Source organism: Labrus mixtus, chromosome 4, assembly GCF_963584025.1.
Source record: "Labrus mixtus chromosome 4, fLabMix1.1, whole genome shotgun sequence".
In the NCBI taxonomy this organism is placed as follows: Eukaryota; Metazoa; Chordata; class Actinopteri; order Labriformes; family Labridae; genus Labrus; species Labrus mixtus.
The window spans coordinates 6,649,385-6,673,335 of NC_083615.1; the positions used below are offsets into that span (position 1 = coordinate 6,649,385).

The 23,951-nt window shown below is 37.5% G+C and overlaps 2 protein-coding genes and 1 non-coding gene across 5 annotated transcripts; 1 reads left to right on the forward strand and 2 right to left on the reverse strand.

The window, feature by feature from the left end:
- Positions 1-1,445: 1,445 nt before the first annotated feature.
- hexa (hexosaminidase A (alpha polypeptide)) lies at positions 1,446-9,199 on the reverse strand. Of its 2 annotated transcripts, none has more exons than XM_061035437.1 (14): positions 8,906-9,199; positions 8,255-8,359; positions 8,078-8,143; positions 7,805-7,851; positions 7,545-7,655; positions 7,342-7,443; positions 6,963-7,095; positions 5,980-6,160; positions 5,272-5,358; positions 5,109-5,181; positions 3,380-3,560; positions 3,060-3,150; positions 2,842-2,949; positions 1,446-2,720 (listed from the first exon to the last, which is right to left on the reverse strand). In XM_061035437.1, exons 1-14 carry the CDS (start codon positions 9,156-9,158, stop codon positions 2,657-2,659), a joined length of 1,602 nt encoding a protein of 533 aa, XP_060891420.1. In that variant the 5' UTR covers positions 9,159-9,199; the 3' UTR covers positions 1,446-2,656. The 2 variants fall into 2 exon arrangements, with proteins under 2 accessions (XP_060891420.1, XP_060891421.1); XM_061035438.1 differs by lacking the exon at positions 3,380-3,560 and adding an exon at positions 4,468-4,642.
- A 1,348-nt stretch (positions 9,200-10,547) lies between these two features.
- Positions 10,548-10,686, reverse strand: LOC132973637 (U4 spliceosomal RNA). The gene has a single exon (XR_009673046.1). It is a non-coding gene; the product is annotated as a U4 spliceosomal RNA (small nuclear RNA).
- A 206-nt stretch (positions 10,687-10,892) lies between these two features.
- On the forward strand, positions 10,893-23,935 carry arih1 (ariadne ubiquitin-conjugating enzyme E2 binding protein homolog 1 (Drosophila)). 2 transcript variants are annotated; one of them, XM_061035440.1, is made up of 14 exons: positions 10,893-11,350; positions 14,385-14,452; positions 14,590-14,737; positions 16,715-16,807; positions 16,907-16,962; positions 18,358-18,424; positions 18,597-18,703; positions 18,824-18,866; positions 18,998-19,069; positions 19,248-19,378; positions 20,973-21,030; positions 21,287-21,550; positions 21,864-21,976; positions 22,058-23,935. In XM_061035440.1, the coding sequence occupies exons 1-14, from the start codon at positions 11,063-11,065 to the stop codon at positions 22,140-22,142; spliced, it is 1,593 nt and encodes a 530-aa protein (XP_060891423.1). In that variant the 5' UTR covers positions 10,893-11,062; the 3' UTR covers positions 22,143-23,935. The 2 variants fall into 2 exon arrangements, with proteins under 2 accessions (XP_060891423.1, XP_060891424.1); XM_061035441.1 differs by having other exon boundaries at positions 10,894-11,350; positions 21,290-21,550.
- Positions 23,936-23,951: the final 16 nt, after the last annotated feature.

The window sequence follows — 23,951 nt, forward strand, 5'->3', positions numbered from 1 at the left end:
CTAAGAAAATCTTTAAATTGATTGTGATAAATAAAAAAAAACGTCTTGGTAATTAGTTTCATTATCAAAAAATGAAAAACATGGGCAAAATTACACCTAAAAAGCAACCTGTATTTATTTTTTTTAAGATAAAGAAGACAAATCCAAAGATTAAAGACAATATCATTTCCCAGCTTCTTTTTTACTCGCCCTGTAGCAAAAACATGATATTACAGTGCACTCAGCATGTCCATCTGATTTCAAGTGGCAGCAGAAAATGGATAATCAAGCTTCATAAGCTTTGTTAGGTTCAGTTCAGCATTTCCTATGCACCCCCACCCCGACTCCCCAAATCAGATGAAGTAGAAGGATTGAGGTGTCAGCATGGCTACCAGGGATTGCCCCGCCTTGCCATCTGCTGCCACTGTAATCCACACAATGAGAAAAGTCAGTCCATATCAAAGTCATGTCTGCTCGATTCAACAGGTACATTAACATCAAGAAGACTCCTGTTAAATCCATGTAAGTGCTGACAAAGGAGCCAGAAAAAGGGATTATTTATTTATGTTTACATCTGGTTGTTTTCTAATTTAAAGCTTCTTCTCTTTAGAATGCTAAAAATAATTTCTGTTTTTTTACAGGATATCTTAATGTAAATCAGCACTATTATTACATTGTTGAAATGATTACACTTCTTAATATGAATGATTTTGTCATTATTCATCAACCTTTTTGTGTTAGGAGATGATATTCTGACTAAATAGTTAAATATGACCAACAAGCACTAACACTTTTTTTTAAATGATGTAACATATTTATTACTAAACAAATTAAATCTAGGCAAAAAAAACGACTTAAGATTAGAACAGAAGGACAGAATCAGTTTACCCCTCTGTTTGCTGTGACGTTGTCCCCTGAAAGCTTCATGTAATCACTCAAAAATGAGGAAGAAATAAAAACAAAAAACTTTTCAAGCCATCCTTATTGCAGGGTAACGTGGTGAAATCAGTGATTTCAGCACCATCACAGCATTGCTAATCCCCAGTTGGCCTCTGGAGGGGGACAGATGCCTTTTTACTATTAAATACAGGTTTAGACAGACACATGCCAGTAGCTAACCTGACCTGAATCGGGCCTCTGCTGATGAGATTCTCTGTTTAAGTGGAACTATTATGGGTTTACACATTACAGAATATGTACAGTCAAAAGAGCTTCTGGGTCTTGCTGTTAATTCAGACCTCGTCTGGTTTCCTTTTTATACCCATATAAGACCTTAAACATGATGAGGGCTCTGCTGACCATGACAAAAACAGGGCCTTACAAAGTCAATGCTTTGCATTTTAAATAGTTAATAGAGATTGTGTACTTCTACTTCTTAATCATACATATAACTCAATGTGTTATTGAAACTGGTGTTAAGGTGGTTTGAAATGTGTTAGCGTGTGAGAGAAGAGACAGATCACTCCTTCAGGATATGATGTTTACTTTAATCAGCTTCTTCAGAATTGAACTGTTCTGTTGAATGATCCTGTTCACAGACAACATGTGTAATCACGTCATGTGAAATGACAACCTATCATTTTGATTTAAGTCAGAGGTTTATTTCACTGCAACAGCAATTAAGAAAAATATAAAAACAAAACAGAAACACATCTTTGATTACGTTAGAATCCAAAACAAAAAAAAAAATAGAGGGCACTCTGGCAGACTTTCTATGTAAATTCAAAAATCTTACGTTGATGTTTTGCTGTCCTCTTGCATGAGGTAATTTAAAATTGAATTACATTTATTTTCACTTCCTCAAAGGAGGGTTTTGTTAACCTTTCGATATTGTCAGTGAGCATATACAAAATGTAAAAGTAAAGCATTTTAGCTCTAAAAAAAGATGGAGAAAATATAGGTGATGAGTTTAAGGAGCCTAGCTGCAGACACAAATGGCAGACGGGTCACAAAAGGCATTTCAACACCTGACAGAAAATCTCCCATTCTCAGCTGACAGAACTGCTTTTCTTTTTGAGGATTTCTTTACCTGTAAGATGTGGTTAAGGTCAGTCAACTCTCTAACAAACTTAAAAGTCAAACTAAAAAAGTTTCCAATTAGTACAATTGAATAGTCATTTTTAATGAAATGTAATATATAAGAGAGTGAATCAACTAGTATCTGACCCTAAATATGATCAGAATTAGCTGGCTTGTTTGTTTTCCCCAAACTGTTCAGGAAATATTGATTTTAATTAAATTATAAGTGGAATGAAAGAATTGTGGTCTGTATTTCCTGTCAAATTCCCCTGATTCTTTGGGGTTGGAGCGCCACCTTCCCCTATGAGAAAGATGATTGTACAAATCAAAAAGGGTTTGGCAGTTTCCCTGCTGAGATCATGTGTTTTCCTGACAACTGCCCAAGCCTCTTGGTCCACCAACTGTCTGTAACCATGCTCCTCTCCATTAGTCCCTGAGAAAACATTTCAGTATGTGCATACCTAACTTTAGACTGGAAAAACAAAATATGTATCACTGATTTCATATCACCTTAAAGGCACCACACAAGATTGTTTTGTTGCTGTTTTTTTTTTCTTCCCAAAATCAGCTTCAAATCAAACTGTGAACATAATAAGTTCAAACTCTTTCCAGAAAAGTTCTTGCAATGGAAGAGTAGTCCATCCAATTCTCCAATTCTTCAAATACCTTGGTACTCATGTTTGCAGTGTCCAACAAACAGAGGCTCTGCCTGGATGCCGCGCCTTAAGGAGACAGTAGAGCAAAACCACAAGTATGTTTCAGAACTGACATTATGAGAAACCTCTTTAGAGGTATGTCAGCGATAATTATATAAAAAGCGCTGGTAAAAAAAAAAAAAAGTACCTCAAGAGCTTGCAGCGAAACTCCTGCAATCGTGGAAAAGCCTTGTCCACATTGGAGGTCTGCTGCTCATCACTCCACAGTCTCTCTGCTGCAGCACTTGCTCTTGGCCTGTGAGTTTGGGTGCAGCCACGGTTAAATGTGATATCTTGTTATTGTTGCTGAACTTACTACATCAGTTAAAGTAGTTTGTGATTTCAGGTGTATATTTCATTTCGTACCAAAGACGTGGCATGAGATTGGTCGCATCGACGTATTCTCCCCACATGCAGACCTCACCCCCTATCACCAGCTTCTTCTGTTCCTCAGTACCTGTGATGAGACATTAAAAACCTTTGATTTGAAAACTGCACAGGTTTCAGACTGGCGGGTTATGAGTTTACTGCTTATGAGAATCTTTAAATAAAAATTCAGCACACAACTTCAAGTCAAAATTCAAGAAGAAGGGGTGTATAAAACTGCCCATTTTGCTTGACAGCTTTCATCACCAGCACAAACGTTACTTATAATAGGATGTGAATTTACTTGGCCATGCACACACCAGAAAAGTTCTGTGGCTGCACAGTATAGTAGTTGCGCCAGTCCTGGCCATAGGAAATGTGGTTGATGTACCATGGGGCCGCCAGCAGGACCCTCATGCCAGCTTTGGTGATCCTGCTGAGCTCTTCCTTAATTTTAGCTGGTACACCCTTCCAGATATGCAGCACTGTGTCCTTAGGAATCTGCGCAGAGTGACAAACAACATGCTGTCTTGCCCTTCTTTGATACACTGCTTAAGACCAAGCTGCTCTCTTTTTCTCTCGTATTGATTAATTTATTCAAATCTATGTTTGTTTTATGTTTCAGAAAATGGACTTGCGAAAAATCCTTAATCCACATTTGACAGCACGGGCAGTTTTCCTGAATAGAAAAATAAGAAACATTTATAGTGGTTGTGAGGTTTTGAAATTATTTGCATAATATTAATAATATATTTATTTACATTTCCACCAACAACTACTTCTGAGTGTGTTTGCAGAAACACTGGTCTTGAACATCCTGTCATGGCAGCGAAAATGCAAGAAATATATTTTTTTCTACCTTGCTTGTCTGATTGCTTCAACATTTTGACATTACAGGTTATGGGCATGCATGTTTTTTAAGTGAGCAAAATCTGTTCACTGCAGAGTCAGGTACAATATAATGTACATTATACCATTATATAAATATATATATATATATATATATATTTAGCAACTCATCACGGCTCAATAATAGAGTATCTAATGAACAGCCTGAATCTAAAAGAACTACAGTCAGGTTTGGTTAGTTTGCTTTCTCTCTTCTTTGTCTGCCTATACTTTCATTATATGACGCGAGAAGCTTTGTTTCCACTGTTTTTATGTTTATACTTTATGTTCAGGGACTGAGTGTGCATGTAAGCCATCGGGCTGTGGTCATCCATATGGAATTGAAAATTGAATATGTCTCTTTAACAATAAACATCAGTCTCTAATGCCACCTAGTGGCATGGCCACAAATATAAAATTGTAAACATTTTACAGGAAAGTAAGCCGTTCAACAATCAAAATGAAAACCCACAGCAGTTTGCACAACTTCAATCAATCACTGCACACGTTACTTTCTAACCCTTGAAGGCGAGGGGCCACACAGTGTAGTAGCGGGCCCAGTTATGTGTGGGGCCTGGCTGGTCCAGATACCACGGAGAGGCCAGAATCACTTTGAGCCCTGCTTTAGCAACCCTGCGCACTTCACACAGGTAACAGCCCTCTTTCCATACCTCCACCACTGACAGAGAGCTGCGCTGCAACACAAAGCTAAACACTATCAGATTTGATTCCCTGTTTATGTGATACATTAGTTTGTCTTTGTTAGACAACATGTTTTTAAATTAATTAATTCATATTTATTTTCACAGTAAAAATATATATTTACACAAATAAAAAAATAGACAATATTCAGTGCAAGAAGAGTCAGAAGATTTGAAAAGCTTATTTGAAGCCTCCACCTAAATAATGTTCAAATATCACCAAATTTAGATCTTGTTAAAATCACTGGTCAGTAAGCAAAACCCTGTACTGGATAATATAACATATCATTAGAAATAATATAAAGAGTATTTAGATGGTAATCATCTAATAATGAAATGTGACAATTAGTGGAATTTTTAATAGATTTTTTCATCTAAGAATGTGAGCCTGTATGAACATCATCGACACAAGACTATGGCTTTTCATATCATAAAGCTAATACTTGTTGGATGTACTTACCCGCTCATGGTAGTCAAACACATCCTGCCACACTATATTAGTCTTGTTGAGAGCTGAAGTGATATTCATAATGCTGGAAATGTTGAAGAAATGAATGACATTTGTAACATTATTAAATAATTTAGAGTGTTTTTAACACTGAATGTTCCCTTTTACAACCTACTTCTCCATGTAGAATGCTTCAAGTTTGGTGAAGTCTCCTCCAAAGCCCATCGCCTGCATGAATGCACGAACATCAGGGTTGGATCTCCTATGAAATCAAGCAGTACGAGCCGTTTATATGCATGTCATTTTGCTAATTGTTTCAGAACATTTGTTTGCAGATGCTCGAAAGTACTTAGTTACAACTACTCAAAAGTTGCTTAATTTACCTTCATCATAAAGAATTACCTTTATATTCCTTTTATTTTTCTCAAAAAACATTTGTTTCATTTCTAATTAAATGTTCACAAAGGGGGGTGTCAGTTTAGTTAGCAGAGCAGGCGCCCCATGTACTATACAGAGGCTACAGTTCATAACACACTGGACACAGGTCTAATCCCCAGTCCTGTTTGGTGCACGTCACCCCTACCCCCCCCCCCCCCCCCCCCCCCTCTCTCTCTCCACATTGTCTGTCTTTCTATGCCTGTTATATAAATCTTTTTTTAAAAAGGCACAGAAGAATGATGTGCTTCACACTTCATAGAGTGGTCAAGAAAATAGGATTGGACATTGCATACATATGAAAAGAACCATTTTGACATTCCTTGCACTTTTTTGATACAAAAATGTAAATACAAACAAATAATAGCAATCAAAACCTGCAATTCCGAGTCTTAATCACTAAATCGAACAGACACTTACTTCAATGCTCTGTCACATTTCAACTTACCAGCAGGTAAAGTCCACCTCATCCCCTCCTAAGTGAATGTAGGAATCAGGAAATACTGACGACACTTCCTTAAATAGTGTGGCCATGAACGTGTAGGTGGAGGGTAACGCAGGATTTATGGGACCAAAAGTTCCAGAAGGGATACCCCCGTTGTAGCAGGGAGTCAGTAGGTCAGACTGTCCTGAGGAAAAAAAAACATTCATCAATCAGTTTTAAGTTCAGAATTTTGCTTGAATACATTTCTTGCATTTTATTTGCACTGCTAAAAATGTTCCTGTGGCGTCATGCTCGGTCATAAAAGAGGGATCTGACAATTTCAAGATTAATCCACAACTAGAAAAGACAAGTGTTAGTAAACATCTGGAGCAACATACATTATTCTAGCATTTAACTACATCAAAGCTAGCACTATGTTAGTAAGGAATTACATCTTTTGTTTGTAAAACTTTTATAATTAGATTTCAGCCACTGCCCTGCTAATGGTAAGTTTATCTAGTACTGTAAGTGGCTGAATGCAACTGTTAGTTGATGTTGGACATTGCTACTAGGTTATCAAATGTGTTGTATTACCTTTAAATATGACCCGATTTAGCTACATCCGTACATTGTATTTTCAGTTGCTCATCAGTCTAATTGTTGCAAAATGTTAATGATTAGTCAGACACACAACATTTCTATAACTTTCATCCTGCAGCAGAGCAGAATGTCAGCATTTGAGCTTCCAACCATCAACATAATGTCAGAGGAAAATGAATGCTGTGTAAATACCATTGCATTATGGTCAATTGTCTTATGAGTGAAGGAATTTGTTGCCAACCTTGATAATCCTCCAAATAAGATGTGATTCATGCAAAAGATACAGTGCTTTGCTTTGCCTTTTTTAGTCTCTGCATTCAAGACTGGTTTAAAGAATTTCTCTTGCATCAATCGACTAATAAATAAATACTTAAGCAAATGTGTCTCGTTGCGTTAATGAATTATACCTTTTCCCCAAGATTTAGTGTGGCCGGGTGAATCAAACTCAGGAAGGATCCTTATCCCCCGCAGCCTGCCATGTGAGATCACCCTCCTCACATCTGACTGTGTGTAGATGTGAGTCATCGGATGGAAAGCCCCCTGAATCAGAGCCAGAAGTCTTTGTTCAAGGTTAATGGATTGGTTCAGCACTTACATTACTAAAACATAGTAGGTCTCGTAAAAAAGTCTAGAAAGAATAAAATACACAAGTTTTCATCTCCTAAAACAAAGACACATTTTTTTGGCAGGATAATTAAAGTGAATGTGCAGAATCATTGTGCACATGACTTGAGATGGTTTTTACTCCCTGGTTGTTGAACAACTGTCTTAATCTACATGACATACCTTAGCGGAAAGGTCTGGAAAGGTGCGGCTCTGGTAAGGGAAAGAGGGGTCATCAACAATGTGCCAATGAAACACATTGAACTTATTGTAGGCCATCGCATCCTAGCACGAAAAAAAAAAAAATGTGTTAATACAAACAATCATGACAAGTGTGATTGATAAAACTGAAGGCTGAGGATCAGATCATGTCATCAGATTATTACCAGAGTTTTTAAAATGGTCTGCACTGGTAAATAGTGCCGGGACGTGTCCAACAAAATAGCCCTGAACTGAAAGCGGGGAAAGTCTTCAATCTCAGTTTTGTTCACAAAATACTGAAAAAAAAGACAAAGCCAGAACAGAGTATATAAATTAATCCATCCTCCATATTTATCACGTTCTATAATAAAATGAGATTGTGATCTCAAAAGGTAATGACTTCAGATGCCACATGATATTTAGCATTTGAAAAAATCTGACTTACTGAGCCAAAGTCATCCTGATACACCAACTGACTGAATGATTCCAGACCTGTGCTTGATCAGAAGATAAATAGTTACACTCAGCACTGATAAAAGTGAGAATTTTAAGGCAGTTTTTAAATGTACGTATCATGACGAATCCCAGGCTTTGATGGAGACGTGTTACTCCCTTGTTAACTTACGCTGTTTTCAAAGGAACAACTGTATTTCTTGTGATTTTCTTTACCTAAGTCATCCTTTGTTCATGCTTGCTTTAAAAAAAAAAAATGGATCACCTCTTAAAGCACCCCACACGGTTTGTGCATTCAGAGATGCACGTCCTGCAGAGACAGTCAGATTGTCTGTAACACAAATAAGAGCAGGTCAGGTAATACATTAAACCCAGCCAGTTTGGACAGTTGTATAGTCAATGCCATACCTGTGGTACTCCTTCACAGATAAAGGCTACTTACATTTTTCAGAAGAGTCCTCACTTGGATAACCTTCACAATCATCACGGTCAACACTGATCTCAACGCCAAATGGTTTATCCACACTGAATCGAAGCGCACCATAACCTGTTGGTCATAAAAAGGGAAATTATAACAGTCATTTGCTTTTTGGTTAAAGTTTTGCAAAAGTAAAAGGCTTTGTCTGTACACTACACTTCAATCAGTGTAACGTTAAAATCTATTTTCCATTATTCTAATACCTCTGTTATTAAATATATATATATATATATATATATATTTATCAATGTGCTACTCTGGCCCACTGACATTGTTTAGAGCAGGTCTAGGCCTACACTGCCTGAGTGATGAACTGCTGTATCTACAAAGCCCATTGATCTGCTTTAAAAGCCACCATGACAAACAAAACATTCAAAACTGAACTGGTGAGCACTGCTCTGTCTTCTATCCATTCAGCCTTGGATTTATGGATTTGTGCGTTTACGTTGAATGCTGCTAAGTTCTTTACAATATGGAATAAAGGCTAAATTCTGGTCTTAAAAATACCTTTATGAGTCTATTTCTTTTCTTTTTTTTAAATCATGATCTTATTAGGCTTCTTAAGCGAAGTGTAAAATCTTACTTTCATTTTTTAGCCTTCATTTAAAAACCTACCGGAAGTTGAGTCCAGAAAAATAAGAGAAAAATATCTCTTGAATGCAGAATCCAGAACGGTACAACCTGGCTGTGCGGCAGATTGCATTTCGTATCCAAAGTAGAAAGTCTGTGGGTTAAGTCGGTATTGCTCCGATGAGGAGATGAAAGTCTGGGGTAATGGCCATACTGCCTCCACTGTGTTTAAGCCCACCTGGACAATGGATAATAAAATAAAATAAAAATTCGGACGAGTTTGTAGTCCCTTATGCATGGCTGCGTAGTCCTTCGATGGCAGCAAGTACTGTGGTGGTGTCAACCCATCCAACAAGTCATGTGCTCAGGACGATGCGGTCACGTGACTAGGGCCAAAAGGTGCGCCTTTTTTATTTTAATACATTTCCTCTAGTCTAGTCTATTAAAATGCGATTTGAGTTCCTCACACATTTTGCAGGTTCCATAAAGGTCTGTTTATAATATGAACCCCTTACGTTAGATAATAGCCCATCATCTAGGTTGTAGTTTTGTAGACGGGCCTAAATAATCAGCCTGTAAAACAAGCTATGTTTGGTAAATCAACTGTGGTGAACTCGAGTGCAGTTGTGAACTAAAACTCTTGGAGGAAATTAAGTATTCATGAATAAGATAGCCTAAGCTACATAGATCGTGTTTGTGTCTTCTAATGAATAAGGGTTGGGCAAAGTTAAAACACCAGTAAAACATTAAAGTTGCTGATCAAATCGCATATAGTTTATTTATCCTAGAGGATTTTTTTTGTCTTCTTACCGTCACCCATACCAACATTTTATGTTTGGGAAGTGTTTTATGGTTTTGTCACGTTGCTGATAAACTATCAGTGACCGCCAGAGTGAAAATAAACACGTGGTTTATTTTTTCATTTCTGTTTTGTTTTGAAACAATTTGAATGTGAGAAAAATAGTTTCGAGTACATTTAGCTACTGTGGATTGCAATGCATTCTGCCCTACAAAGGCAAAAGAGTGTAGAACTAAGAAAAATGACTTTAAAGTCTTTTTGTTGTCCAGCCAAATGAGTTGCAGGCAGAATATTGGAAATGTGGCAATTCTTTGTCTTTTTAATGAGGTTATTAATGTTCATAAAAATCTTTAGCTCAAACATGACCTTTGACCCTTATTTGGAAGTTAATGTACTCTTCCTTTTCATTGCCTGTACAATAATAAGAGGTCATGCCAAGGCAAAAGGCATTAACTTCCATTTGTTACTGTATTTCACTTGGTTGCATTGTTAAAATAACACAACCAACACTATTTCTTTGCTACACTTTAGTCAAGCTACTGTGTGTGTCAGAAGTGCTTGATGACAGATATTAAAACAAAGGCATAACACCTTAACTCCACTGCAGTGAAACAGTAACTTCACTTTGATCCACATGTAAAACAAAGGCAGAAGACCTTAACTCAGTTTGAGTATTCCTGAATGCTGCAGTACAAAGACCCTGATGAGTGAAGTTACTGGACTCTGCTTTGGTTTCTCGAGGGCTTTTCAATATTCAAGATTTTTATTTGTCACATGCTCATACAGATGTGCAGTGAAATGTAAAAAAAAAAAAAAGTTCACAAAAATAAGATAAATAAAGAAAAAAACACAAAGCCTCAGGACACGGCCATCTTCAGGAAAATCAAGTCTCCTGAGAGACTATCAAAATTGAAGTTACTGACTATATTTCAAGTCGTCTAGGCGGGAATTGGGTTACGTTTTCAACCAGCAATAATCACGTCTCAGTAGAACTTCATGGACTATGATATTACCTCTGCACAAGAAACTTTTGGAAATTCAGGCAACCTACTATTTTCTAAAAATAAAAAAACACAATTGACTCAAGATATCTGTTCACATAATAAAGCACATCTGTAATGTTCCAAAAATGAGAGAAACTAATTATTAAAAAAATTGAAGTTACTGCCTTTTGCCTTTGTAGGGCAGTATAGTACAGCCCATGTGACGTAGGCCCGTCGTCAGTCAGTGACGCGGTGTCTCTTTGTTGGCTTAGCAGCGGCGACGTTTTGTTGTTATTTTCACTGCAGCTGAAAAACAGGCACGGGATAAAATTTTTGGTTTTTCGTATGGTTCCGCAACCAACATTTCTCACACTGTAGACCTTTAGGTGTGATTGTCACAAGTTGATAACACCCCTAGGAATGGACTCAGACGAGGGTTATAACTATGAATACGACGACGAAGAAGAGGAATGTAGCGAGGACAGCGCCGAAGAGGAGCCCGAGGACGACACCCTGGAGCTCGGGGAGGTGGAGTTGGTCGATCCCGTGGTGGCCGGTGGGGAGCGAGACGAGTGCGGCGAAACTGGCGGAGGTGGCCACGGCCCCGGCGAGGAAGAGGAGGAGGACTACCGCTTCGAGGTTTTGACCGCCGAGCAGATCCTCCAGCATATGGTGGAGTGTATCAGGGAGGTCAACGAGGTCATCCAGGTAGGTATTTTTGGTATTTCAGCGTCAGGAAACACCGGGGTCCAGACTCGGGTGAAGCGCTATCAGGGCCGTGGACGTTAGCATAGCCGTTAGCATTTTTTTTTTTAGGAGTAGTTTACTTGCTGGAAGTTGGCTGTTTCAAATTAGTGCTAAAATTAACATTAACATTTTTTTTACTCAATATACCTTACTTGTATGTGTGCTGTGCATTTAACACGATTACATGTTTTAATGTTAAGTATTTAAATTCAAAATAACACCTTAAATTCATATTCTATTCCAGGAAGTAGCCTTATCCCGGTTGAGAAGTTGGCAGAAAACGTTTGCTAAGCTAAGTGTTAGCTTCCAATTTAGCTACCATTGCTAAATAATCGTTAACCCTAGCCCCCCTAACCGGAAAAAGCAAAAAAACGTCCCTAGTTACAAAATGAGACGACCACAGTCGGTAGAAGGAGAGTTTTATCAGGCAAAAGCAAGCTGAGCGTTACTAATGTTGTCTAATAACATTAACGTTGTCATTATTTAATGCTGGACGAAAGGCTTGGTCATCGAGTTGCTTTGCAAGTTATTCGCTGGTTAACTTGTGCAGACGTGAACGGGCTTTTTGTCTGCACTTAAGAAACTGTTAAAAATAAATCTCACGAACTAGATTCATTGTCTAGATTCAGCTGCAGTATATCTTAAATTAGAGGCCAGGGGAAACTCTGTGGAGCCCTTCGTTTTTTGTCGTTAACATGGGCCTCCATTTCCTTTCACTTAACTTGGTTACAGAATAAAATGGAAAGTGGTCCTGATAGGCCTCTTAACCAATTACGTTGAATTTTATACACGATAGAATGCATTCATTAGTCATAATTTCAATTAAATCATCCTCTATAACCAAAAGGTAAATTATATATAGTATATAGCCTCATGGCAGCACAGACATGGTGATTCGTCTAAAAATAGGATTTAGGAATATCTGCTAAATCTTTACATTCTTTTTCAAAGTAAATCATTGCATTTGTACTCTGTGTATATATGACGTTTAAATGTGGAGAATGTAAGATTTGTTTTTTTGTAAATATTTAGTGGTTGTGCCTGCCACAGTACTTTCTATGGGGCAAAATTGCAGGGGGGGGATATCTATTGTTTCACATTGAGACTTCATGCAGTGCGAAGAATTGCTTTGAAAACTTTAATTAGACAAACAGACCAAGTACATTGAACATTGTTCATGAATGTAATAGGTATTTACAATTCCTTATAATTTCTAAATAGGTATTTGTAATAAGTTCCCTCATTTGTATCAGTTTGTGAATACAAAAAAGTAGAAATTCAGCAAATTCAGTTCAACATACTACTAACTACAGCCTTAAGATAATGAATGAAAACAAGCTTTGTTGTGTTTGGCAAACTGAAGGCAACTGATTAGAAAGTCTGACATCGGCTCGTGAAGGTTATTTTTAAAATAAAGGTTTTCCCCTTGAATTGCACTAATAATATATCTTAACATGACAGTGTCTGTGGTGTAAAGTGATACTCTCATTATCAATACTGCACTTAGTCATGAATTACCCCGATATTTTCATCCCTAATTGCATCAGGATGAAGTGAAATGGGCATTGTGTGAGTTTGTGTGTGAACATTAACGTTGATACCGTTTTCTTATCTTGTCCTCTGATGGCTTAGAAACAGTCACTGAATGCATTGTTTAAACAATGCACTGTACCATTACGTATTTCACTGGTGGACCAATTTTAGTATGCAATGAATAGAATGTCTTTTTACTGCAGGTCTGAGAAACTAATAATCATTGTAATAGCCAGGTATTTCAGATAGAGTACTGATTTCTCTTGACACTATTAGCGCAGTATACCTCAATATAGCAACATCGGTAACTAGACAAAGAGATTTTTTTCACAATTTACTGCCCATAAAACAAAAGCTATACATTTGTTTAAAAACAAAAGTCTGTGGCAAATAAAATATAGTAAAGTTATTTTCAGTGTGCCACGGACTTCTAATTAAATTTTCATGGTTTCTTCCTGTTACAGTGTGCACCTGAGAACGTGTTTAGGCACCCTTTTGGTCATTTAGATAAAGCTATATATTGGTTTGTTGGACAAATGATGAGCCAACAACAACACCATTTGTTCCTTATTTGAAGGATCAGTTTGTTAACAACAGTGTTAACTTACAAACTCAAGAGGGGAGTAGATTTATGTGATTTCTATTTGACTTTTCATCCATATTTTATCATTAGTCCAAGCAAAGTGTGATCAAACACAATGCAAAACGTTTTTGGTTTAACAGAATGTAAAGAAAAATGAGTGCTGCAGCACAGTCTCATGTCTTACTGCTACAAATAACCTTTGTAACTAAGATACATTAGATACGCAGCAGCTACAGAACATATTTATTATTTAAGTTATTACTTGTACTTTTTCAGTGGATGGCTTTCCTTTTTTGTTTTACTTCCCTTTCATTCACAACTCAGGACTGTCAGACTTTCCTCAACAAGGCTGACCGTAAACTCTTAAAAAAAGAGTTTGATGTGTTTTTACCTGCAAACTGGCATCATTTGGTGACAAGGATGTACCACATATGGTTTCTCCATGCATCATGTGCATCTGGCTATTTTGTGTAGCAGTAAATTGTAGTGACATTTTATTAGACATCACTGTAAAGAAAGGTGTTTCTGATTTTTATTTTTTATTTTTGTCCATGCCCAACACTATGAATGTAGGGACAGTAAAAATAAATGCAAGTGAGGACCTTTTAGTCTCCAACTATTTGAAGGCACTACTTGATTTTATTTCAGTTTACCATTTTTAAACTGCACTTCTGGTCAAGCACTCGGCTTTTAAGTATCTAAAAAATCTGTTGCATGAACATGTCAAAAAAGAGTTAGTCTTTAGTAGGATTGGAATTGTAGAAATGTCAAGGAAAGGATTTTTCATGTAAGATTTTTCAACTTTTTCTTGGATATTAATGTGAAGATTGAAAATTAAATTATATGTTTTCTAATGGAAAATGTATCTTTTTCTTCTAGAATCCTGCAACAATAACGCGTATCCTTCTCAGTCACTTCAACTGGGATAAAGAAAAACTAATGGAAAGGTAAGAACCTCTGAGGCCCTTTACTACTTGTCTTCTGACAGCTAACAAAATCTGTTGGCTGAGATGCTCCTGGGAAGACAAATGTCTCCAAGCCTTTGTAACACTGTTTTCTTTTGTCTTTGTCTCATTATATGCAGGTATTTTGATGGCAATCTTGACAAGCTTTTCTCCGAGTGTCATGTAATTAACCCCAGTAAGAAGCCTCGCATCCGTCCTCCAATCAACACTAGATCGTCGGCACAGGACATGCCATGTCAGATCTGCTATCTGAACTTCCCGAACTCCGTGAGTCCCATTATGACACCAGAAATTGCTGCTGAATGTGTTCAGGTCTGAGTTGCGCTATTTCAATAGAGATTTTGTTGAACATAAAACTACATCTTAGCTTAATATGGCCATGGGCATTAAGGGCACATTTTAACTTCTGTTATTCAGGGGGAACTCTAACTGAAGCAGCACTGCAATGACATTTGAATCCTTTTTTTCAAATGATTATTTCAGGGCTATTTTAACTGCCTCAACTGAAAAGATAACTAGCAAGTCAAGAAGAGGTGAGGTAGCTTAACATAACGGTTAAAGGTGATGACATTAGCTGTTGATAATGTGCAAGAAATACTGTCTATAAACAGAGACAAACTTTTTAATGGAATTCTCAGTATTGACTATTGTTGTTTTCTTTTAAAATAAATCCTTCATTAGTACATTGGTTTTAGATGTGTGAGTTGCCCACCAATCATGGAATTAAGTTGGATTTTTAGCTGAGACAGATATCCCTTTACCTGCTGATGGCTTGATGCGTTTGAGTTGGGATTGGAGAATGTCAGGGCATGCTAGGTAATAAAGTACATTGTAGAAAAACTCTTTCAGGATTGTTTTCAATTGTTGTTGCTGATCCATTTCTACATCAAATGGAAAATTATGATTTTTGTCCCAAAAAACAAAAGAAGAAATGTGAATTTTTGGAAAATCACATAGCATTGATATAAAGTGTGAAAATAGCTAAAGTTTGAAATAAAAAGTACTTCCACACTTTGAAATAAGCTACCCACAGTATTTTACTTTGTGAACAGAATGGAATGAAGGGTTGATGTTTGTAGAGCAGGTTGATTTATTCATGGCCACCATGCATTCTATCCTTTCGATGGTAGTGATAGAATCACAAACAAATACTTTCAGTGGTCCTCAAACATTTGCATTTTATTTTTTTATTTCATTTCACTATGTGCCATAGTACATTGTCATTCAAATTACAAATGATCAAGAACGAGGTACATATACAGCGTACAACATTCATCTGTGTTCTTTAAAGTAAGATTACAGTTTAAACCTTATATCTGTTGACATAGGCTAGCCTCTAAGGACTTGTTTTTCTTTTTTGCGGCTACTTAAGGGAGAAAACTATATACATCCAGAGAGAAGGTGACAAAGAAATAAAGTAAATCAAGCAATATCAGGAGTCAGGTCTCAGAGGTTTGACATACTTCACCCACTTTTCCCAGTGTGATCTGAACATTTCAAGCCTTAAGTTTTGGATTTTACTTTAAGAGTAATGTCTCTTTGGCCACTGCACTCTAAATATCAACCCCATGAAAGATAAGCAGGTAAAATAGCTATTGTAAAAAGCTAACCAGTATCTTGCAGTGGCAGGAAGCACAAATGTTTCCATGGTCAGCTAAACATCTGATTGATGCATTTATTTTTCTCAATCAAGACCACAGAAATATGTTTCTTTATACGGATTTAGTGTGTGCTTAGTGAATCTGAAAAGATCAGTTTTGTTCAGACTTCCGTCATCCAGGGTGACCACAGTGTATCAGAGCAGCTGAGCAGAATACATACAGAAACACTTTGATTGTTTGGAGGATAAGTGGAGGATCTCAGTTTCGCCTGCTTTTGTAATGGAAAAGCTGCATTAATAGCTTACATAGCTATTGAAGACTATATTGTTACCACAACAAGCAACACAGGAATCTGATGTAATCACTTGCAACACAAACACCTGATACATGGTAAAAGTATATCAATGAGGCTAGGTGGCTAAGTGTGTGAGCTACGATATTTATTGTTGTTATTTTCCAAATGAGAAAGAAAGTTGATTAGTTGACAACACAGCTTTTAGTACAGAACATAAATAGTTTGGGGTTGTAGAGCAATAAATAATGTGTTGGTTATTTTGATCAGTTAAAAGTAAAATAGTCCTCAAAGCTTAATATATCACATCTATCTAGTTTGCCTTACTCACAAGGTGCTCCTCTCTCACAGTATTTTACAGGCCTGGAGTGTGGACACAAGTTCTGCATGCAGTGCTGGGGAGATTACCTGACCACCAAAATCATTGAAGAAGGAATGGGACAGGTACTCACTATAATTGTTTAATGGGTACGAGGCACTGATCATCACTGTTATTCCTTCAATAACTATGTGAATGACTAATGATCTGTATTTTCTTCACAGACCATTTCGTGTCCTGCTCATAGTTGTGACATTTTGGTCGATGACAACACAGTCATGTGAGTATTTGTTTCTGTTTACATTCATTTTAATCTTTTTAAAATGCTGGTCAACTGTGATCCAAATGGATCATTTGAATAGCACAGACTGGTAGTGAAAAGGGCAGGAAAAAATAATACTGCATGTTTTTTTTTTTTACTTAATTGTAATTCTATCTTTTTTTATGATCAGCATACAGAGATGTGATTAAGTAGCCATCTACTGGAAAAAGACTGTTTTTTCATTTGTTACATTTGCTGTAAAGATCTGTTTAATGTTGCAGTTGTACAATACAAGTGTCTTGAATAGTCGTATAATATAACATATAGGTATAGGTATAATTGGTAGCCCTTATATATATATATATATATATATATATATATATATATACTGTATATACACACAAACCTTCATTTTGAGAGAATGGACTCTAATCTCCTTTACTAGCTGTTAAGCTGACAGTAATTGTCTTAACCTACATTCTGATCTGACCAGCTAGCAAGAGATCTAATTATGTTCAACAGATCAGTTTAGGTGCATTACACACATGCTTCTCATGTCAGTATTCTATATTGAATTGCCTTCCTCATCTCTCAGTTTGTAGTCTGCACTTAACTGTTAGGTTTATCATTACCAAATGTGCTGTCACTACAAAACTAATATCAGCATGTAAATGAATTTTACCGCTTTACATGTCATTTTACAGTTTTCCTTTATTGAGCTACTTAGGAAAGTGTGAAATGATTGACAATGAGGCTGCATTATTGATTGAAAGGTAAACTGTACACTACATTTGAAGTAGGAAACTATTATCCAAAGTCAGCCATTTTATTCAATAAAGACTTATAAATAGGGATGTTACAATACACTCTACTGGCGATATGATACCTTTCAAGATGTTGGGTTCATTACTAATTTTCCTTTATAAATAAGTCGTACTTTTCAATTTGGAGGTTGTATAGTGACTTAAAACCAGGCACGTTTCTTTATAAAATCTGATACTGATAATATCATACAAAATACATTTTAGATTTTTTTGTGTAATATAAAGGGATTTAAAAAAAACATTCTAAATCAAATAAACACATTTATAGAACAAACCAAGTTGTAGCCTGTGGTTCTGGCATTGAAGCACAGAGAGGACTCTGAATCTCTCAACTTTTTGTCATCTACCGATTAATACAAGTTTTCATTCAAGTTTTGTCATTACAACTGGTTTGAGTCTTTATTAATCATCAGCCTAAATCCTTAAGGCTGAACGAGAAGCCAAAAGCAGACAGCACACTCTGCTGGTGAAAAACAGTATTGAGGATTGTCAAATTAATTTATATATAGTCCACATTTGTACCAATTTTTAATTGAATTGCGAGATGTTGTTTCATTCCAACTAAGAAATGATTTGACTTCTCCTACAGGCGCCTCATAACAGATTCAAAAGTAAAGTTGAAGTACCAGCATTTAATAACGAATAGTTTTGTAGAGGTAAGCTTTGACATCTTTTTCCTTCTTAACAACATGATAAACCAACAGCTTCACAGCATCAATTATGATGTTATTTTAATATGTATGCACCTCTTAGAATAGCAGGGAAATATGCTATTCTAAGTAAAACTATGATTTGATTCTACATCTTTACTTTCATTGCTCCTTAAAGTGCAATCGACTGTTAAAGTGGTGCCCGGCACCAGACTGCCATCATGTTGTCAAAGTCCAGTATCCAGATGCCAAGCCAGTGCGGTGCAAGTGTGGACGTCAGTTCTGGTAAGAGATTTTGTTTGTGAATCAGTGTAAGCAACAGTATTTAAATGTCGACTTTTTATTATAATTTGTACTTGCATAACATTATGTGATTTTGTCTTGTGATTCCTCCTCTTGCTGAAGCTTCAACTGTGGAGAGAATTGGCATGATCCTGTCAAGTGTAAGGTAAGCCAAACAAGAGTATTTTACCCTTTCACCGAAAACATAACCTATTCCACTGCATCTCAAGTCAGGTTCTGTCAACATAAGCATCCATTGCAAACATTATTTCTAACTTTTGTTAACTTATTTTGTAGTGGCTGAGGAAATGGATTAAGAAATGTGATGATGACAGTGAAACTTCAAACTGGATTGCAGCAAATACAAAGGTAAGGGTCAAAAGTAGTGTTGCTCTCTTAGTTTCTGTTGCTCTCGAATCGATGTGATTACCCTAAATACATTACATTTTTTAACTGTTTGTTTTTAGCTTGAGTTTGATTTATTCCATTACTTTTGTGAGAGACTCAAAAGAGACTTAAAAATGGCCTCCCTCTCATCTGCTTACAGGAGTGTCCTAAATGCCATGTGACCATTGAAAAAGATGGAGGCTGCAATCACATGGTTTGTCGGAACCAGAACTGCAAAGCCGAGTTCTGCTGGGTCTGCCTGGGTCCATGGGAACCCCACGGCTCAGCTTGGTGAGAACTTTAAAAAAAGTAGTGTTACTTTCAGATCAGTGTATGAACATTCTTTAGGTATGTCTTTTTTGTTGATTGCATCATCTGGGTGTTTACATAATCAACTTAATACACATCTGACACCTGCAGCGAAAAAACTTTAAATTGATGGAGATTTAGAATAACACGTTTGTATGCAGGGTCTAAAATTGACACTCACCAAGGGTTTGGGGAGCAAATTAAATTAAAGAGTAAATATTTATACCCATCAGTCATGTATAAAAAGTATTAAGTGCCCTCCGGGCCACTAGTTTTCAAGGATCACTGGCCCGACCATTGTAACCGCTGGCCCAGGAACATTACCTTTGATTCGAAAAATAACAGTCACTAATTTACTCTTGAACCATTCTGATGCAAGATTAAATTACAACTTTTATTTAATTAATTGAGTTCTAATTATGTCAAATATGTTGTATTTTTCTTATATTTATGTGCTCATGTTTATTCATCATGCTGGTAACTGTAAGAGTCTACTTAATCTGACTGATATTAATATGAGGCTGTGATAGAGCTGGAATTGTTATGATCACCTTTCTCTCCTTCTTTCTTCTCTGTGAGAAACTCTTCATCCTTAGATCTTTACTTTAGGAGCTCTCTTAAGGGCTAAGATGCTTTGTGAATAACTTTTATCTTTACCAGGATCTAGTCTTTAACTTTAAGGGGAAATTTAGCTGCAGCGTGTTCCAGCTCCTCCAGCTGCCTGTCAATGTGGCTGAAACTTTTCTCCGTTCTGTTTTGGTCATGCCCTGCTGCCACTCTAGACTCTTCCGGTGATTTCTTTCATTTGAATGCTGATTTAAGCTCGGCTTTTGGGATCTGATGGTTTTAAAACCGTAGAGAAAACCTGCGCTAAAATCTGTGTGAGAGTGTACAATTCAAGAGTAGCAAGCGTGCTCGCCGGAGGGTCAGCAATGAAGCCGTCGGGTGCCTTTCAACTGTGACACACAAGTGCACGCACAAGCACTTGATGCGTTGATGCTGTAGCAGTTATTAGTGCAACGTTTTTTAAATAATTACTGACAAAACAACGGTATGACAGGATAGTGCTATGAAATGCAGGCCTGAGAGGCTGAACGTGCAATCAGCTGGCCCGGACTCTGTCAATCATTCATCTGGGCCAGTGGGCAAGTTATAATGTCGAGCCCTGCATTTGATACTTAGATAGACTGTAGGTACTTTTCACTACTGTGCTGTTTGCATGATTGGAGCCTTGCGGGGCACACTACGAAATGCCAACATACATTGGTGCACACACACATACCGGAGCGCCAGCCACCATGGGCACCCATTTACTTTTAGTGCAACACTGAACATACAGAGCACGCTAAATGCATGCTCCACTTTTCACTTACGACCTGAACCGCAGGAGAAGTCAGAGATACACACGTCCAATAATGAACAGTCTGCTTATGTGGTGTTCAACTCCAATTTTTTATTTTATCTACCCCCCACCTTGGCCGGTGAGTAAAAAAAAAAGTTGATTTCGGACCCTGATTTTGTGTTTAAGTGTGAAGGAAATATTGTTGATGGTTCTCACCCTGCAATGATGTTTCAGGTACAACTGCAATCGCTACAATGAAGATGATGCCAAGGCAGCCAGAGATGCTCAAGAGGTAAGAAAAAGATTCCTTCATTTATGCATTGGTAACACAATTGAAAATTAAAACTCCTGACTGTCTCAGCTTCATGATAAATATCTGCTTCACTATAGCAAACAATTAAGTTGGTTTCATTCTGATGAAATGTGTCTTACCTCAAACACGGTGTCTGAATGGTGTCTTACCTCAAGTGGTCAGTGCATGTAAAGATTAATTGTTGTGAAAGTCATGTTGATCACGTTTGAGTAAAGTCAGTTTTATGCTTTTTGAGCAGCGCTCCAGGGCAGCCTTGCAGAGGTACCTATTCTACTGCAACCGCTACATGAACCACATGCAGAGTCTGCGCTTTGAGCACAAGCTCTACGCTCAGGTCAAGCAGAAGATGGAGGAGATGCAGCAGCACAACATGTCCTGGATTGAGGTGCAGTTTCTGAAGAAGGCTGTGGATGTGCTGTGCCAGTGTCGCTCCACACTCATGTTCACTTACGTCTTTGCCTTCTACCTCAAGAAGAACAACCAGTCCATTATTTTTGAGGTATGTCACATGGGGAAACTTTTAGGCTGAAATTTAATCTATTTAAGCAAATGATCCATGACAGAAACTACTGGAGCGATTTTAGAACTAGTTACATTTTTATAAATGCCATTTTCAAAAGAGTTAGTGTTAAATGTTCATCTCGACTGATATAATGGACATGAGTTTTTTTTAATATATATATTGTGGAGATGCCTTTGGGTACCACCACAGGGAGCCCGCGTATCACCCGTGGTACCATAGTTTGAGAACCACTGTGTTAATCCATTCTGTGACGAAGAACAATAATATTTATACATTTTTTGGTTATCAGAACAACCAGGCAGACCTGGAAAATGCCACGGAGGTGCTCTCTGGCTACTTAGAGCGGGACATCTCCCAGGATTCCTTGCAGGACATCAAGCAGAAAGTACAAGACAAGTACAGGTGAGAGTGGGAAGAGTCACCACCTACCATGGTTGGGGTTGTGGGTTCTTGGATTCTGACTATTGTTTTCCATTTCTCCAGATACTGTGAGAGCAGGCGAAGAGTGCTGCTACAGCACGTGCATGAAGGCTATGAGAAGGACCTGTGGGAGTACATTGAGGATTGAGGACACGTCCCAATGCAAAGGACTCTTGAGTATCTTGACAAACTAGAGCGCTGATGCAATTTAACAGGGCAGCACGGGCCTTCTGCCGCCTCTCTGGCAAACAAACCACTTTTGCATCATTTTTTCCTGGATTTGTTTAACAAAATCTTCAAAGTAAATTATATTTAAATAAAAGGTAGAGTAATAAAAGAGTGTACTACAGTATTGTTAGCAACAGAGTGGAGTCTTGAGAAAGCAGAATTCCATCTTAAACAAATACAAACCTTTTGGCTTGTATTGTAACACCTCCCCTGAACCTGACCTGATATTAATTTTTCTTTCTTTTTTTTTTTTTTTTGCTTGTGAATCTTTCCGTTTTGATTTTGACTTTTGTTTTCCCTTGAGTGTGAACATGTTTTTTTTTTTTTCAACACAGCTTTAATTGTCCTGGCCATGTCTGCAATATATGGTGAGATCCTTGTCTGGTGTGGCAAAATGTTGATAGGCTGATTGCAAAGAGGCAAAGACATTTCAGGAAGGGAGAAGAAAAAAAAAAAATCAAAAGAACAAAATAGTAAGTCTGTATTTTTCAATTTGTAAATAGTCCATATGCATGGAAGTTAAAGAGCAAGAGTGGCACGTGTTTGCATAATTTTTACATATTTATTCTTTACCATATTGAAAAAGGTGTACTTTTGCCAATTAGGTTGGGTCTGTTTACCCCCTCCATAGTATGTGGGAGCTTGGAGGTCTTTGGCAATAAGGCATTCGACCTGTCGTCCTCAGTCTCGTCAGAGCAGTGCACAAGTTACATCCCATCTGTAACTCTACATGGGGACTGATAGAATTTCTCTTAGTTGCCAAATGATCAGATAAAGGAAGACGTGCAAGGACCATATAGAAAAGTGAGAGCAGAATAACTTTTACAGTTCAAAGGTAAGGTAGAATGCTCCAGCCCTGAGTCCCTCTATTCTAACCCTGTTGCCGTAACCCCTTTGTCGTTTTTAGAGGTGTTTAACATTTAAGACCTTGTAATTATTTGCAAGAGCCAAACTGAGTGACATTCACTCTTTTTTTTCTTCTTCTTTTCTCTCTTTCCCGATGTGGCTTGAGGTTGCCCTCTTAAAGCTCAGCTTGCACCTTGTTGGGGAATGAAGGGGGGTAATAGAATGTAATGCCTGCACTGCTCTGTAGTGCTGCTAAATGAGCTGGATCACTGTCAAACAGGTTCAGGCATTTGCATCACCCTTGCAGTGGGAACTTTGAAGGGTGTGGGGCTGACATTTGCCATGCCTCTTTGAAGAAATCTCTTACTTTGCAGTGAGACCGACCATTGCTTTAAACCAAGCTTCACAGATAGACTTGCGTGATCTTTAGGCAGATGAGGAATAAAGGGCAAACTTCTTAAGGTTGTAGGACTGTTTTATAACATTATGCTTTTGCATTAAAGACTGTATTTTTCGCACATGGGTTGAGTATCTGACATTAAAATGTCAGTGCCCCTCCAGGTTTGCATTGTTCTATGTGGTGGTTGCTCTGGGTGTCAAGTTCTCTGCTTGTAAATGCTCGTTCATGTCTCTGCAATATGGTGGTCTTCACAAGATTGACTGAAGGAGACATGAATATAAAGGCACTGATGCAAGTTAGAAGATGACACCGAAGTGTCGGCTTTCATTAAAACACATCCTTTAACCCAGTTTCAGATCTTTGGGGTATTCTCTCCCAAAATGCTTCTTATGTGTTCAAACTTATTATTTTATCCTAGCAAATTATAAACTGTATTGTTTATTTGAATAAATGTCATGAGAAATCTCTTTTTTGGGAGTTTTG